Source organism: Rhagoletis zephyria, unplaced genomic scaffold, assembly GCF_001687245.7.
Source record: "Rhagoletis zephyria isolate East Lansing unplaced genomic scaffold, Rhagoletis_zephyria_1.1 Rzeph_scaffold_01432, whole genome shotgun sequence".
Taxonomy (NCBI): Eukaryota; Metazoa; Arthropoda; class Insecta; order Diptera; family Tephritidae; genus Rhagoletis; species Rhagoletis zephyria.
In genome coordinates this window covers 71,898-88,875 of record NW_016158516.1, presented here as the reverse complement: position 1 = coordinate 88,875, position 16,978 = coordinate 71,898, and the positions used below count along the sequence as shown (strand labels likewise).

Here is a 16,978-nt window from a genome sequence, read left to right as displayed (position 1 = left end):
GCCCCAAGTACTGCCGGCTAGCGACTTGAGGACCTTGTTGCGGCTCTGTACTTTATTGACAATAGCGGTTGAGTGCGCAGAGAAGGAGAGCAGGCTGTCGAATGTTACTCCGAGTATTTTGGGGTTATTCACCGTCGGAATTGTGTGTCCGACTGAATCCCCAGCGGTAGCCTGACCTCCTTCGTCCAGGTTGTGAACAGGGTCGCGGAGGATTTCGTAGGGGAGAGGGCTAGACACTTTGCAGTGAAGAAGCGAGAAAGTTCGGAGAGATACCCGTTTACTTTCGAACACAGGTCATCAATTCCATTCCCAGTCGCCATGATCGAGCAATCGTCGGCATAAGAGACAATCCGAGACTCCCTCTGGTGGTTGAGGGAGCTTTGAAATGTAAAAGTTAAACAGTAGCGGGGAAAGGACACCACCCTGAGGAACCCCCTGTTTTATTTTTCGCTGCTTACTCGTTTTGTCTCTAAACATTACCGACGAATGTCGACCACTCAGATTATTTGTGTCTCCGATACAGCCTGCAGAGCAGGACGAAGGCGCTGGACTGTTCCTTTTTTTCCGTCGAAAGAGATTTTTTTGGGCTTCAAACAATTTTTTAACTTTTCGAGTTGAAATATTTATTCTTCTTCCGTGTATACAATGCTGGATGTTTGCGATTGCATACAAAACAAAAATTCTGATCCTGCGTCCCCAGTTGTCATGTCAGGTTATTTATTATTTCTTGGAACTGTTGTCTGTGTCTAGCTGCATTTATTAATTCGCCAATTGTTTTACAGCCGGTCCATTCTTATCGAGCCATGTCATTTTTCTTCTACCAATTCCTCTTCGTCCTTCGATTTTCTCTTGTATCAAAAGTTGTAACAAATCGTATTTGCTTCCTTTTATAACATGTCCGAAATATGCGACTTTTCTTTTTGTAATATCTTTTCGTATGCCTCTGGTAGTTTGCGCCATGTTTAAAACAGTGTCCAACTTATTCTTAGCATTTTCCTATACCACCACATTTCGAATGCTTCCAGGCGGTTTATACTCGGGGCTCTCAGGGTGCAAACTTCACATCCATACAATAGTGTCGACGATACGTAGCATTTAAGAAATCTCGTCTTTAACCTTATTGGCACGTCCCGATTTGTCTCGCAGGTCTCGCTAGTTCACCTGCTTTTTATTTCACAATCATGGTCCCATCCGTCGTTTAGCCAGATCCCCAGGTAGCAAAAGATTTGCTTTAATTTTCTACTTTGTCAATAATTCTTTGAAGATCGTGTAGATTTTTTGTCACTAGTGTTGTATCGGTTCCATATCGGATATTATTTACGTATGGTCCGTTAATTTTAATGCCCACATCTTCGTTTTTTGTAGCTTCTTCGAAGATTTTCTCTGAGTATACATTGAATAGTAGTGGTGATAATATTTATTGAAAATAGTTTTTTTAACTTGCTCTATTAAAAGCAAGCCTCCCAAGAACTAAAAACCCTACCTATGCAAATGATTTCATCGAAATTTGTTTTTCCTATGCACTACATAATTCTATTCATTTATGTTTGNGTATACATTGAATAGTAGTGGTGATAATATTTATTGAAAATAGTTTTTTTTAACTTGCTCTATTAAAAGCAAGCCCCCCCAGAACTAAAAACCCTACCTATGTAAATGATTTCATCGAAATTTGGTTTTCCTATGCACTACATAATTCTATTCATTTATGTTTATTTGTACATTACCTTGTAGACAAGGAACAATCGGGCTGCATCAAACATTCCCAGTTCTTAATTGGTTCTAGAAAAATAAATGTATTTACTATTCTTGTAATATTGAAAGTATAATGAAAATAAGCATACCAGCTGAAGTACGCTGTCCAATATCCACACGAATACTGTTGTCCGTACTTGTTGTTGGCCCTACAGGATCATATTGTTGCAGTTGTTTTCTCAAGATGAGTGATTGAAACTCGTCGTCGTAATGCAAGTCATGTGGATCACCAACAGAGCTCGAATCATCCATGTGTAAAACTTCATTTAGTTGCTCACTATAGGCGCTTATAGGATCTGAGAGCATGTTTAGCAGATTTTGTGTAAGTGTGTTCGACATAGAAGTTAGTGCTGGTAATACTGTCGTTTGAGTTGAAATTGCTGACGCATTAGTCGTAGAGGTGCTGCTGCCAGTGCTTGTATTTGCAACAGTCGTCCCAGCATTGCTTGGGGCATTTACTCTATTTACATCACTGCTTAGGGAGGATGTTGCTGATGTAGTCACTGATGGTGTTATTGTTGAAGTTGTGGCTGAAGTATTTGAATTTCGTCTTTCGCTAGTAGAATTATCTTGCGCCAAACTTGGCGGCACAACGCGTTCCACTCCTGGCACAATGGCAGCTGGCACCGGTGGGGGTGCTGGCAATGGTGATGTTGGATCACGAGTTGGTAAGAGTGGCGCACGTATTTCAGGTAGCTTTGTATAGAGATTCTCACGTGGCGACAGAATTTTCATCTCTCTTAATTTGGAACGCAGCGTATCTACCCATTCTTGCATAATTTCCCTGTAAAAAGAAAACATAAATTTCATTGAGTTATAAACAAGTTTCCTATACTAAGTAAATCTATTGTCCCAGACAATGCGTAATATAATGTGCAGTGAGTTGTAAATAAAACGTAATGCGTTACATTATGCGCGCAAGTTGAGTAATAGATGTGCATCATACCATGACATTGCATGGAAGCGTATCACTTCATTAGCAAGCGTGACGACAAATTCGAATTCGTGCGAATTGGGAATGAGCGCATGTGAGATGTGCAATGTGTCCTGCATCGAAACAATCCATTCGGGATTATGGGAAGCAGCTTGGCGAGGCTCTGCGTATCCCTCCAAAAGCGCGTCGGTATCATCGTGTACACAGAAAACAACCCAACTGCGATCAGATTTCTGTAAAAAAAGTACTATTAAATCTATGCGATTTTCATATAACAGTGAAAAACTTTCTATGCAATGTTTTAATAGAACTAAGTATGTAGTAATTATTTAAATTAACATATCATGAGTATAATTACTCACCTTAGGGCCCACTGTGATTTTTTTGCCTTCAGCAGTCAGTCTTTTAAGCCAAGTGTTCTTGTGTATTTCTCGAAATTGCGCTGCATTTGCATTAATTAATGGTGCACCACTACCTCCACTACTACTGCTACCGCTAAGTGTACTAATGGACGACGATGGAGCAGTGACAGCTGTCGCCGATGCAGCTGCCGCAGATGAACTCGTTGCCATGGGCATGTGTTTTAATTACTAAAAACTCATGCGAATTGAGGTCTTCTTAGCGTTAAATGTTTCGCCTCGCAAATAGTTATTTAAATATGTACGTAGCTTTTAATTAAAATGTCTGTTCCTATTTCTATGCGCTTGAAAGCTTTATCTGAGCTCGTGAGGTATGCAAAATATGCAGCAAATAATTTACGCAATTGTTACGAAAAACCATGAAATGCTCATTCCTGCTTTTGTTTACAATGAGAAAAGTTTAGTAGTTCTTCAGTAGCCCACGTCCTCAGTTACTGCCAGCGACACCTGCTCATTCTGCCGACGTTGACGTCGATACCGTCGTCTTTGTTTTTTTGTTGTCGCTTTGTCTGTCAAACACTATTCTTGTGCTCTTTATTTTATACCAATTTTCGCTTTCTTCTTTTTCGTCTTGTCGAAACTAGACTTCCCTGATTTGCAAATAAATATAATAGATTTTCATAACCAATCTAATCAAATTTTTGACATATCTTTGCTATACATTGATTCATGTATGATTAGAAACATTTAGATCACACATAGAACAATTTTGAAACATCCAAAAACACGAAAAACTTACTAAAATTACCGCTACTTCACCAATTTTACGACGCCATGTTTGCATTGCTAAACGTCAGTTTCTAGCGTTGCCGGCTGAAAGCTTATATATAGGTGCCAGATCGAAAGTTTTTGTGTAAGAAAGTAGGAACAAATGGAGTCGTAGGGGCTCCCACTAAAGAACATAGAAAATGCTGACAACATAGAAAATTATGAAACTGCAGTTAACACATGGGGGATTCACAACGGTGTCGTAAGCGGGGGGCTTTTGGGTGTCAAACTACGTGTCAGTCAGTGGCCGACGCACGGGGTGTGTTTTAATATGGCGCATATGTATGTATAATATGGCGTCTATGTATTAAAATACCCCCGTGGGTCCGCCACTGACTGGCACGTAGTTTAACCCCCAAAATCCCCCGCTGGATCCACCCCTGCCACAACAGTAGGAAACAAAAATGTTAGTGCACTTATGACGTAAATTCAAATGAGAATTAGTATAAAAGTTCAAAGGGTTTGGAGAATGCCGCTGAGGTAAAAGTCCTTTGCCAGATATAAATTTACGTCCGCCTGTTTATATATGTAGACTATGCTCTGGATTGTATTCGGATATCCGTTCTGATATTTGCGTATATGGGTAAAATCCGGATATCCGGTTAATGTCCGTTCTGTTTTGTTATCCGAATATCCTGTATATATACGTTAATTTTGCTATACGGATATTCATTTCGTTAAACATATTCCAATATCCATAGATACTATCTGGATATTTAAATAATTGGGATAGAACTCCCAATTCTTGGTGGGTTCTTTGATTTGTAAGTAAAAAAAAAAAAGCTCACCTCTTGTATAGAACTTCTACCTTGGGGAGGGTAGCTAATTTCACCATACAAATTCGTATACGAATATATCCGTTCCCACGACAGTCGGGTTTACGTTAACGGAACGACCCATACAAGGTGAACAAAAAAAAGGCGAAGAACAAACAAAAAAATTATAATAACAAATTATACGCACGGCGACAATCAGTACAAAACAACAAAAACAACGAATATATTCGAAATCAAATGGAACTTATTGGATTTTGGTGTTGGATTTTAACTTATTTTGTATTCTCTTTTCTTTGATTGTGACTTCTTTTACGAAACGCAGAAAGCAAATTTTAATGCAATCTGAATCAGCTAAATTCTTGAACTTGTAATGTTCCGGTTACCTTTTTCACTAACCGGGCCGTTACACATTCAATTTTCCCCTTTCAATTGTCAATACTTTCACACTTTCAATTTTGCTTTCAATTTTGGTCAGCTTTTCAGCATCGGCATGCGAATTTTGTGACAATAAAAAATACTAAGCTTGTGGTGGAAAATGGAAAATGTTTTTCAGAAGCTAGTTAGTTACATTCAGCCCAAGTCTTAATACTCCCGGGGAGTTTGTTCTCCGGGAACTTGTTTGTCCCGAGAAAGAAATCCTCCAATAATTAACTGCCAGTAGCATTTTCCCAAAAATTTGGGAGGAAGTTTTAATTTCAAAAAAGCTGTTTCGACACTTTTTTGACAGCTCAAAATCGTCAGGGAATTTTTATTCATGATACGAGGAAAGGGAAAAGAGAGAAAACTCCCAGGGACTTTCTGTTCAGAATCGGTCTGATTGTTTTCTTAAAAGCGACATGTTGATAATGAAATTGCTTCTCAAATTGAATGCAATCTACGTTATGCCTTTCAATTTTGATGATTTTTGACAAGCAATGTATGTGAGGAAATTGAAAGGCAAAACTGATTGTGTGTCGTCAGCGTAAATCAAAATCTAAAATATTCCAATAGGATTTTGTATACTTAAACGAAACCTAACCAAAGAAAAAATACATGATACAAAGAAGATGCAAAACGTATCCTTCTCATCTACCTCGGAAGTGTAACGTATTCACCATACTGTATAGCAATTAAGTTAATCATTTCAATTGGATTATTATCTAATTTGGAATGGTGAATGTAGACGATCTAGGAAGTTTAGCAAGTTCTTTGTTTTTGGTACCTCGCCGTCGCTACAACTTTATCACGCTCATTCACAGCAGGATTTCGTAGAGAATTCTGCATATAGCACCGTATAGCTAATCATGACCATTAAAATCCGATTGTGTAATAAAATCACCCATTAAAATTCGATTGTGAAATAAAATCATCCATTTAACTGCTATAATACTTTTTATTGAGATTATGTTTTGTTTTGTTTTTTTTTTAGTTTTTTTTGCTTGGCTTTATTCTTAGAATGTTACTTTTTTTAAGTTTTTGTATTTTTATATCACACATAAAGTTAAGTAATAGTATATTTTTTTGTTCATGTCTTGCATTCTTAACGTGTTACATTATATAATATGCACATGCATATATACATATGTATAGATACGTGCATACTTATGAAACACTTTGCTAATAACAAACGTTTTTATTTATTTTATTTATTTTTTTATATTTTAGGGTTTTTTTCATAAACTACTATAACACTATAAATAGCATTAGTCTTTAAGATAATTTTGCTCGAAGCAGTTCAATATTACGAGGCTGATGTATAAATACATACATATGTATATAGAGTTGGAGCGTCTTATATGTTTAAATATAAAGAGTTGGCAAAGTTAAATATCATTAAATCGAGTGTACACCATTTTATTTATTGGTTTCTTCCTTATGATTCTTTATTTAGGTATTACATTTAGTAAATAAGATGGTTGCACTCTATGCTATTGTAATTCGGTATTTTATTTTTACGTATGTAATGTATGTGTGAAAATTTATACAGATATTTATGGAATTAGTTTATTGCATTCGTTAATATTTACTCCTTTAGATAATCATATTAAGACGCCTATTACATTACATTTGACTTTATTAATTTTTTTGTTAAATTTTAAATTACAAATAACTTTACAATTTTCCATTAAAGCTAAACAAGGTTGTAATGGGGTATGTCTGTGTACTTTACATGGAATTTGGAGCGTTCAAGCATATTAATATAGACAGGACAATGTTAAATATTTTTTTAGATGCACATAGTGATTTATCTGCAGATCGCAATACATATAAATTTAGTGTGAATTGAATTTGCAACGAATGTGAATTAAAAATAAAAATGAAAAAAAAAACATACCATACATGACAGCTATTACGGAAAGCTACAGTAGTGAATAATCACATTTTGTAATTTTTCAAATCTTCCTAATATCAACTCTGGACTAACAATTTATCATTTTATCACTTATTTAAAACTAGATAAATGTTTTTACAACAAACAAAAAATGGCCGAAATGCTCTCATTCTCGTTTGCACTGCTGTTGCAGTCTGAGGCAAGAGTCTTCCTGAATCATGTAGATCGTCTCGATAATAACATAGGACGATTCGAAAGTTATGCGTGGGTTGAGGTAATTATGAAAAATATATGAATATAAATGTGTATAAATACCCACAATAAATTAAAAGCGATTTGTACGTTGGACTTGCAACAAACAACTTGCTAAAATATTAGCTGTAAAATTTTTTAGAAATAGCGCATGGCAACAAAAAGTCAGCTTGAGTAAATTATTGTAATTTAAAATTATTTTTTTGCTTTTTGTTTGGCTTTTAGTTTTTTGTATGCTTATTTGTGATTCCTTTTCCTTGAATTTTATGCGCCTCTTGGTGTTAATGGCCAACTGAAACAAAATAAAAGCGAGTAAATATTACTCGCGTTGCACATGTACGCTGATGGGTTGGTGATTTTTTGTTTGGTTTTCTTTAAATATACTTTAATAAGAATATTAAATTTTCTGTTTATTTTTGTTTGTTTGTTTTTGTGTTGGTTAGATTTTTTTTTTGTTTAGGGCCATTACCTACAATTTCCGATAGTATTGTTGATGCGTTGCGTTTTGATGATTTTATTTAAACGTCGTATGTTGCATTAGATTCCAGTTTGTGGTGTGTGAAATAAATAATGTTAGGCTTACGAAGTACCCAGATCAATTATATGCTTTTGCGGAACGAATTCAGCGGCCAGAGGATTTAGAATGGAATGCTCTACATTGCATTCGCTCACAGCGAGCGAGGATAGTGCTGCATTTAATTCTTCCGTCCTTAAATAATTAAATATAATTATGATGGAAAATTAAAGATACAAATATATGTACATATGTATATCACATAAATTATTAAAATTAAAGATATTTCACTTTTCACATGCTCTAAATTTGATTGAATTTCATACTTTGCTTTCTGCCACTCAGCCAATTCAGCTTCGAGCTCGTCCTCAAGCATTGCCTCAATGCACTCTTTCATAATGTCCTCTTCTTCGAGACGTTTCAATTCCTGCGTTAGAAGAAAAATGCATAAATATAAAATACTGGGAATTTCTGTATAAAAAATCACTTGCTTAAATGCTAATCAGGAAGTGTATAAGTATAAATTTACATATGTACATAAATATGAGCATACATATGTACATATGCACTAAACAGCTGCACAAGTATACTTAAACAGTGCTGCAATCTTTTTCTTTTTAATCGACTTCCAAAAAAGGAGGAGGTTTTTTTTTTTTTATGTATGTTACCGCATAATTTTGCACCACGTCAACCGTCGGTTTTTTTTTTTGGTAAAAATTACTTGTTTAACAAACAATTCAATTGAAGAGCACATAGATGGAACGAAGAGAAAAAAGCCAAACGTCAGCAAATACTAAATATATACTGTTGTAAGAGACGGCTTATTTTTTACATGAAACCAAGTGCACTTGTGCAGCAGTTTAATATCTTCATATTCAGGCAGGCAAATTCGCTTTGAATTCAAATTCGCAGGGGTTGAAATTCACATGGAAATTTAAAGTTACTTCCTTATCCTTTGAGGTAGGATTATAAGAACTATAGGCTAGCAACACATACATACATTTTTGAAAAATATTTTTTATTTATTTTTTTACTTACATTCTTATCGAACTCTTCTTCATTCTCCATCCACAAGTACTCGGAGAAATCCTGTTCATCTTCCAAATCTGATAGGGAATCATCCTCCTCCACTACATATTCAAATTGGTCAGACCAATCATTTGAAGGAACTTTCACAATCATTTTGTTTGTCAGTTTTTGTTTGAAGCTTTTACAACTGTAAAAATAATCGAATAAAAAAATTAAATAAAAAGTGTTTATAATAAAAAAAAATATTTCATTTTTAATAATTCTAGTTTCAATGGGACCTATGAATAAAAACTAAGCAATTGCCTTTTCATAAAATTTTTAACGTTTTAATTAATTTTATTTTAATATATCGAGTAAAAGGTTTGAAATTTCAAGAAAAAGCAATTGCATAGTTTTTATTTATAAGGCCCAATATGTATGTATTTCTGCTAAGAATATAAAATTAAAATAATTCAAATGTTTGTAATGCAGTTCTGTGTTATCAGGTACAAACTATGATTAACAACTGAGTGCGGCTCTCTGTTAAGGTACTATAAAGTCAAAAAATACGAGACGATGCTAAATTTATACAATTTTCCATCAATTGGACATTATGGGATGGCTTTATTAGAGAAACGCTAAAGTCAATCACATTAAGTTAAATACATTTTGATTTTAACAATTTGATTAAGTCATCAAATCAGAAAAAACCAAAAATAGAGTTGTCATTATTATAAAGAAATTACACCACAGATAGTCACTCACAGAAGTACGTATTTTGCATTGATTATCGTATATATTTCTCATTTTTTTTAAATAAATTCTTTTAATAAAAATATAATTCATATACAACAAAAATATTTTTAACAAAATTTAAAGCCTTCTTAATAGTTTCTTTTAGGAAAAATTGGTGCATGCAATTGTATAGCCCATTCAATTAAAAATCTTTATATTAAAGAACTCTTCAGTAAAAAAAATTATCAAAAATCGACACGATGTTTCAGCACCTTCAAATTTGCACTTTATTGTATTCAAATTTAATGTGCTTTAAAACTGCATACCCAAATTTTTTGTTAAAAAATCTGTTTAGAAAAGTTTGAAAGTTTGCAGAATATACCTTACTTTTCCACAAAGTTTGAAATTTTGTTTTTAATATTTTTATTGAGCTTTGTACCACGACTGTTTTATTAGGAAAAATTGAAAAAGCAACAAAGTCTAAGCGGTAGAAGTTATAGCAGCTTTTTCGGAGATCACCACATCTCTTCATCAGACTTCTTTTTTCTAGACTTCAGCAGGGAAATTTTGGTTTTCATGGTTTCTGTTGTAGAATTGGATACAGTTTTATAAAATAATCAAACCAAAATACTTCTGTGAATAGCAAGCATATTAGCACAAAATTACGACGCAAAACATTTAATTGAGTAAATAAAATCTTGTTTTCGCTTAATGCACCTTTCACCACACGTACGCGTTTAATTAAAGCAAAAATTGCTGATTTCAGTAAAAATTCACTCAAATTATCAATACAAGTAATTTTTTGTGGTTGCTCCTTTTTATACTTAAATTTTTTTTATAATCTTTACTAATCGGGTTTTTTTTATTTATTTACGAGTTTTTTCGCATTTGGTAAATGGCCAAAGAACTTTTTTGTGAGTGTTTACAAGTACATATCTGTAGTTCAACTGAAAAGCTGAGGGAAGCCAAAATGTTTGTTTACCAGGCGTTTGTGTGAGTATTATACTATTCAAATATATGCACCACATATGTTCACGTGCACATATGTATGTATGAAAATACATATGCCTCAGCACGTACATAGCTTAAAATTAATACAAACAAAATTAAAATTAAAAATTTTTCAAGAACTCCGTTGTGGACTCACTCACTAATGAGATCAATGCGCTGCTGGAGGACTGGTTACTTGCGTCTTCTTATCGGCCCCTGACTTGTAGCGTTATTAATTCAATTAATTTATTAAAATACGACGAATTAAATTCGTTCTTAAAAAGAAACAATTAAAACAGCTGTGTAAAACAAACAAACCAAAAGGCAAACAGAAGAATTGAATTATAAATATTTTTTATATATTAAAGCCTTTTCACTGCGTTGTGTGTTAATGAAGGCGTTCGACTGACTGATACCGCCGAAGATGACTCAGATTGACATAGCTACACAAGTAATCAAGTTAGTTCAAGAGACGAGTTCATGGATTTCTCTATACGAGTGTGAGTTAAAGCAAATATATGGACAGGTACATATTATGTATGTATGTATGTACATACATGTGTAGGTAGTCGTTGGTTGTTCGTCATGACAATGGTGTGCGAGTACATAGTAAAAATACATAGGTATGTATGTAAGTGACACATGTGGGCAGGTGGAGCGAAGTGCGGTCTGTTTTGTTCGAAGGCAAGAGAATATTGCCAGCAGTGTGGCTATGTATGTTTATGTTGCGTCTACATTTAGCTATGAAATGTATAAGAAAGTGTTGGGCGACACGAAAACAACACGAACGAAATGATAACAATACAGAATATACAATTAATAAGTAATTTTTGAGCAAAAAATCCAACTCACATCAATGCTCATGAACAAATTCAGGAGTACCGTGATTTCGTCATTATCCAATGACCGAAACTAAACCAATATACATAGTAGAGGACCACCCTTGAAGTATATGCTTTCCGATAAATAACTATGAAAAACGTTCACGAGGTCCTAAGCTATACGGTAATATACTACCCAGCCCACAATCGGTTCGTATGCCAAGAACACTTTTTAATATTTTTACTTGAAACTTTTACATACACACATATATACATATATTAATAAATCAAAGTTTTCGATGCAAAGTTTGGTGATGAAATATGATTTCTTAAAATCAAGAGCAAAAGAAAAGAAATTACAAAAACCACAACGTAAATAGCAAGATCTTACCACACTCTTATAAAATGCATTTCCAATTCAATACATAGCACCTTGAAAAATGTACATATTGTTTAACACTTTGTCATGTCGCCTTTTGCCTTAATAACATCTTTCATCCTTTTTCACTACTTTCCCATTAAAATTAGTGAAAAGGATGAACGATTTTCTTTAAGATCCATCGATTCTAAGAAACCTCACTTCAAGCTATGGGAAATTAACAAACTTTGTATCAAAGCTTTTGATTTATTAATATATATAAATAAATATAATATAAATATAAATACATTTTTATAAGTTTCAAAGGCAAATATTAAGTGTTGAGGCATACGAACTGATTGTGGCACGGGTATGACATAAAAAAATATACTTCGATTAATTGATAAACTCCTCCTTTTATTAAAGCTAGTTAAAAACAACTGCTAAAATGTTTTAGAAAAACAAAACCTTAAAACTTAAATGAACAGATCCATTAGAAATCGGTAGCATCCCATGCATTAACATGAGATGTCCTTGGAGGGTAAGTAATTAATTTTAAACACAGTAATACATATATAAGGTAGCTCTCCCATAAGAATCAACCCGAGTAATAAAAAAAAAAACACATTTCTATTATACAAAATTTATCTTTATGAAGTAGTATGAGACTACTCCACAATCAGCATTTTACATTCATCGTTGAAAATCTTCGAGTACGAATTAGAGATGCCCTTTGTAAATCCATTAAATAAAGATTGGTTAATCGAGCCCTGACGATTAGATTTTTTGTCGATCTTTTAGTTCCGATTCGATCCGTGAATCGATTGAAAAAATTTGAGAATCGGTATTCAATTTCTCCTAAATTGATTCATATTGATCTACGGTTGCCCCACAAAATATATAAAATTATGGCTAATATTACTAATAATAAAAAAAATAAATAAATATTTAAACATGACTTGCAAACAATATTACTTTGATGCTATTAATTTGACCGCAGCTGTACTATGTGAGTAGGTACATATATTTAAGGCGTCTTTAACCGCTTATGCATTTGTATCGACATTTTATGTCGCACGATTAACTTTATATTTAAATATTTATGTACATACAAAATATAAATTGGTTACAAACATGTATTGAAAATGTTTGCTGTGGCAACACTTCCTTGAATTTGTTTCCGGTTCATTTTTAGTTTGTACACTATATATGTATGCATGTATGTGCATACCAATGACGGAAGCAAATGTATTGCACATAAATAAATGGAATTAATGCTCAAGAATAAACACACACAAGTATGTACTTATTTTTCAATTATTTTATTTATCTAACAAACAATAAACTATGTAGATAGAAAATAAAATTTTTTTAGATGATAAATAACAAAAATTCGTTACCGAGTCCACCACCGCAAAGGAAACTTTAATACCCAAATTGGTATGTTGATATTCATAGTTGTTTATTAAAAACTAACAACTAATTTTGCCGAACCCAGCGTAGAATAGAATTAAATCATATCGACTCTTAACCGCCGAAAATATGTAAGCGTAATTTGTTCGAAATTTTATTTTTGATGCAGCAATACTCCTCTCCTAGACCTTCAGATGCATTTTTGCATCAAAAAGGAAATTTGAAAAAATTTTCGCTTACCGCTTTTTGGCGGTTAGGGCGCGATATGTACATACATATTACACGGTAGTCAGAAAATCGGAAAAACTCCTTCTTAGCAAATGCTAATCAACAAATTATAGCAAAAATTTGCTCCAGCGCTCGCTTAAAGGTAAATTAAAGCTCTGTGTACATTTCTAGCGCATAATTTCAAAACTTCCAAATTTTTAATTGTGTCACTTTTGTAGATCGTGTGCGATATGTTTTACAGTTCTTACCGCTTATAAGCGTCGTCAAAAATGCAAAACTTTCGACGCTAATAACCGTAGAAACCTTATATCCTAAAAATAGCTTATAAGTATCCTCGACGCTTATAAAAAAATTTGCGCTTTGGGGCCAAACACGCACGTGGAAATGAGAATTCAAACAATACAATGATATAATAATAATAGATTGGCGCTTACACATATGTTAGTGTTTGGCCGAGCTTCTCCTCCGATTTGTGGCGTGCGCCTTGATGTTGTCACACAAAGCGGAGGGACCTACAGTTTTACGCCAACTCCGAACGGCGATTGTATTTTTATGAGAGGCTGTTTTCCATGGTAGAAATACACTCGGAGGTTTGCCATTGCCTGCCGAGGGACGACCGCTGTTGAGAAAAAACCTTTTTTCTATTTTTTTTCGATGTTGCTTTTACCAGGGCTTGAACCCAGGCGCAGCAGAATGGAAGCGCGCACTGCTTACCACTACACCACAGCGGCTGACAGTGATATACATTTTATACATTATTAAAACAGATTTTTTTTAATGCATATCATCGTTCAAAGTACAAAAACGCGTATCAATAAAATCCAAAACCGCGTATGTGAGGTTGTAGTAACGGCTTTTGTATTTCAGCGGCTACGTGAGATAGGGCCTTTCTATATTAAAGTAACGATATAATTATGTATAGTTATTTCGGTGATAAAGTACATTCATGTATACTTAAAACAAAAATTAAATTCATTCGGCTGTTATGAAACAAAAAAGTCTAGAATTAATAATAAAAAATAGCTATCCCAGCCAAATCGCAAAACAAAGCACTACATTAAATGTCATTGTTAAATACCTATCCTAAAGAAATCCGTTAATTTTTACTGAATTTTTTTCTTTATAAATTAGCAATTCCATAGCATCAAGTTATTTTTTGTTTCAAAGCTTTTATTTAAAATGTTAATTGCATGAAGTTATTCCTTTGTAGTTGGCAAACTTTCTGATACTATTTCTTCGGCTTCACCTTCGGATTCATCCGAAGACGAATGCAATATTTCTTGTAAAATTTCGGCGTCAAAAAGTTGGGTGCTTTGAAATTTTCGCCCTGCGCTTATATCCGAGGAAATTTAATTATGTAATTACTCTTTTGTATCTAAATTCTGGTGCCCTTAAACGGGGAATCATATAAGCGGGAAAATCGAACCATTTTTATATGGGGAAATCTCATAAGGGGTAAAATCGTCGCCAAAAAGCGAAGGGCATATAAGCGAGAAATACTGTATATTTGACGAGTGAGCAGCTCACCTTTCGAGCCTTTAGAACTTCCATACAAATTGTGAAAGTTTTGAAACCATCTGTTATTAAATAAAGTAGAGAGCAGGTTACGTTCCGATTAGTTTGAGGCTGCTATAAAAAAAGAAGGCGAGTGGCACCTCTATCCTTTTCAACTTAAAGGGACAAAGACTAAACTATTAGATTCCTGTGATAGGAAAAAGGAGAAATCTATTAAGGGTTGTGTTGCCCTGAGCGCGTTCGTGGGCCGAAGGGCTTCTGACGACAGCGACAGGAAAAATCAGTACATAATACTGCGGTAAGATAGAAGAGTATTCTGTTGATATTGTCATGATCCTGAGCGTACTCGTGGGACGAAGGCAGTTTGTCGGTGAAATCAAAGATTTTTTTTTCCTTTTTGAAAAAGAGCCTTCCATGAGGAGCCCCTTTAGTCGGAGGAGAAAGGATAGAGATGCTGATACTATTCCGAACATTTCGCTAGGGAGTTACCATACCTTGCGATCCTGAAGCAGTAACTTAAGTGTTTGGCTATCCAATTTTTGTTGTGTTATCATCAAGGGATGATAAGCCACAAATATAAGATTAAAATATGCGTCTCTATGCCCTAGACTGCGGTCGACATATGACAAGGATCAACCGTGCATTGATTAACAACATTGAAGATGTGAGAAACCATTAAATCCCAATTTAACCTCGTTATCCTTTTTGTTAAGTTTTTAATTTTTAACGGCGTGCTTTGTACAGGAATGGTTTATTATATAGAAATCTGTTTTTATGGAGTAAGAATAAAAAAATTAAAACTTTTAGGCACGATAAAACGATGTATGCGATGCGATACAAAAGCGTCATCGACATGCTGAGTACATGGGAATTGGTAGGAGCGATGAAAACTGTGCACACTAACGTTTTGCAGGAACAGCTGTCTTCTCCATTAATAAATCTTATGGAAGGTGGTCACCTGGAACGGCTTCCTGTAAAAACCTGCAAATCGTGAAGCATCTGGAACGCAACTAATATCGCTTGCTTATCGGCCGTTTCGAAAAAATATCGCTACGCATCCGCTTTCATATCGTCTCGCTGTAATGTGCACCGCGCCTTATAAATATTTTTGGAATTAGCCCACTTAACAATATACTTATGTACATACATATGTAGATCTAGTCGGAATGTCACACAACTGAACTTTTCCCGTCAGACACCCGTTAGGAGGTGCCTTCAATACGTCCGGGAAATTTTTACAATTCTAAAATCCGCCTAGGGTATATGTAAATATAAACAAGATGGTGTACACAATACATGGATGCTTGTGTCATTTTTTCTGCAGCCATCAAAGGCAAAATACAATCTTTTTCTAACGATAGAAATTTAACTTACACCAGAACTTTTGTAAATCCGCTTATATCTGCTAAAATGCCAAAGAATAGCTGCTTCAAAAGTTGCACTGAAAATTTTGCAATAATTCGTTAACACTACAAATTTATTAAAAATTATACACAAAAAATTTGACGTCCACACGTACAAAATCTTGTAGCTCGTTCCGACAGTGTTGTCGCTCCGTAGAACTCAGTGATGTATTTATTTACCTGCATAAAAATGGGTTGCAATACGCTGGGCAAACTAACAGGGATGTTTCTTTTTTGAGACATCCAGTGTATTTTTTGAACGTTTTTTTTTTTCATTGAATATTTGAGAATAGCGATTTTTTGTAATCAGAAAAAATAGCAGAATTGTGGAATTAGATAAGGTACACGTTAGGCGGAATAAGCAACAAAACAATACGGATAAAAAAGTAAACCGAAAATTAAAAATTTTTTCATTCTCCCAAGTTTCGAAATACATTATAAAATTAAAGATAATTTAAATTACTGGACTTTCGATAATCTAATTATTTTCGGAGTGGCCTTAAGCACAACCGCCCCTGTGAGAGAACAGTCCTAGTAGCGTTGGACTTGTTTGACAACGTCTGCCACTCCACGCTACTGGAAGAAATCGAGGTCTCCTCCCTACCACAGGGACTTAAACGGTGATCGGCAGTCGTCAGTAACCTTTAGAGCTTAAACGTCAAAATCGATGAGAATTACGAAAAGGTGGTGTCGAATCTGCGACAGTCAGGTCTACGTAACCGTAATGATCCAGATTTATATCTGACCAAGGCCTATCACTTCACTTTGTTGAATTTCT

The 16,978-nt window shown here is 34.4% G+C and overlaps 2 protein-coding genes across 6 annotated transcripts in view; both read right to left on the bottom strand.

The window, feature by feature from the left end:
* Positions 1-3,905, bottom strand: part of LOC108363996 (mucin-5AC) — a 27,827-nt gene extending 23,922 nt beyond the window's left edge. The window contains exons 1-4 of the mRNA XM_017617538.1: positions 3,052-3,905; positions 2,702-2,922; positions 1,845-2,539; positions 1,728-1,782 (exon numbers count right to left, since the gene is read on the bottom strand). Coding sequence (XP_017473027.1) covers positions 1,728-1,782; positions 1,845-2,539; positions 2,702-2,922; positions 3,052-3,267 — 1,187 coding nt within the window. The 5' untranslated portion in view covers positions 3,268-3,905. The remainder of the gene's footprint in view (positions 1-1,727; positions 1,783-1,844; positions 2,540-2,701; positions 2,923-3,051) is intronic.
* A 2,784-nt stretch (positions 3,906-6,689) lies between these two features.
* On the bottom strand, positions 6,690-16,359 carry Paip2 (polyA-binding protein interacting protein 2). 5 transcript variants are annotated; one of them, XR_001847684.1, is made up of 5 exons: positions 10,624-10,885; positions 8,768-8,945; positions 8,056-8,156; positions 7,685-7,924; positions 6,690-7,507 (listed from the first exon to the last, which is right to left on the bottom strand). XR_001847684.1 is itself a non-coding variant. In XM_017617534.1 (5 exons), the coding sequence occupies exons 3-5, from the start codon at positions 8,909-8,911 to the stop codon at positions 7,795-7,797; spliced, it is 375 nt and encodes a 124-aa protein (XP_017473023.1). In that variant the 5' UTR covers positions 8,912-8,945; positions 16,172-16,238; positions 16,317-16,359; the 3' UTR covers positions 6,690-7,794. The 5 variants fall into 5 exon arrangements, 4 of the variants coding, with proteins under 4 accessions (XP_017473023.1, XP_017473022.1, XP_017473025.1 ...); XM_017617534.1 differs by lacking the exon at positions 10,624-10,885 and adding exons at positions 16,172-16,238; positions 16,317-16,359 and having other exon boundaries at positions 6,690-7,924; XM_017617533.1 differs by having other exon boundaries at positions 6,690-7,924.
* Positions 16,360-16,978: the final 619 nt, after the last annotated feature.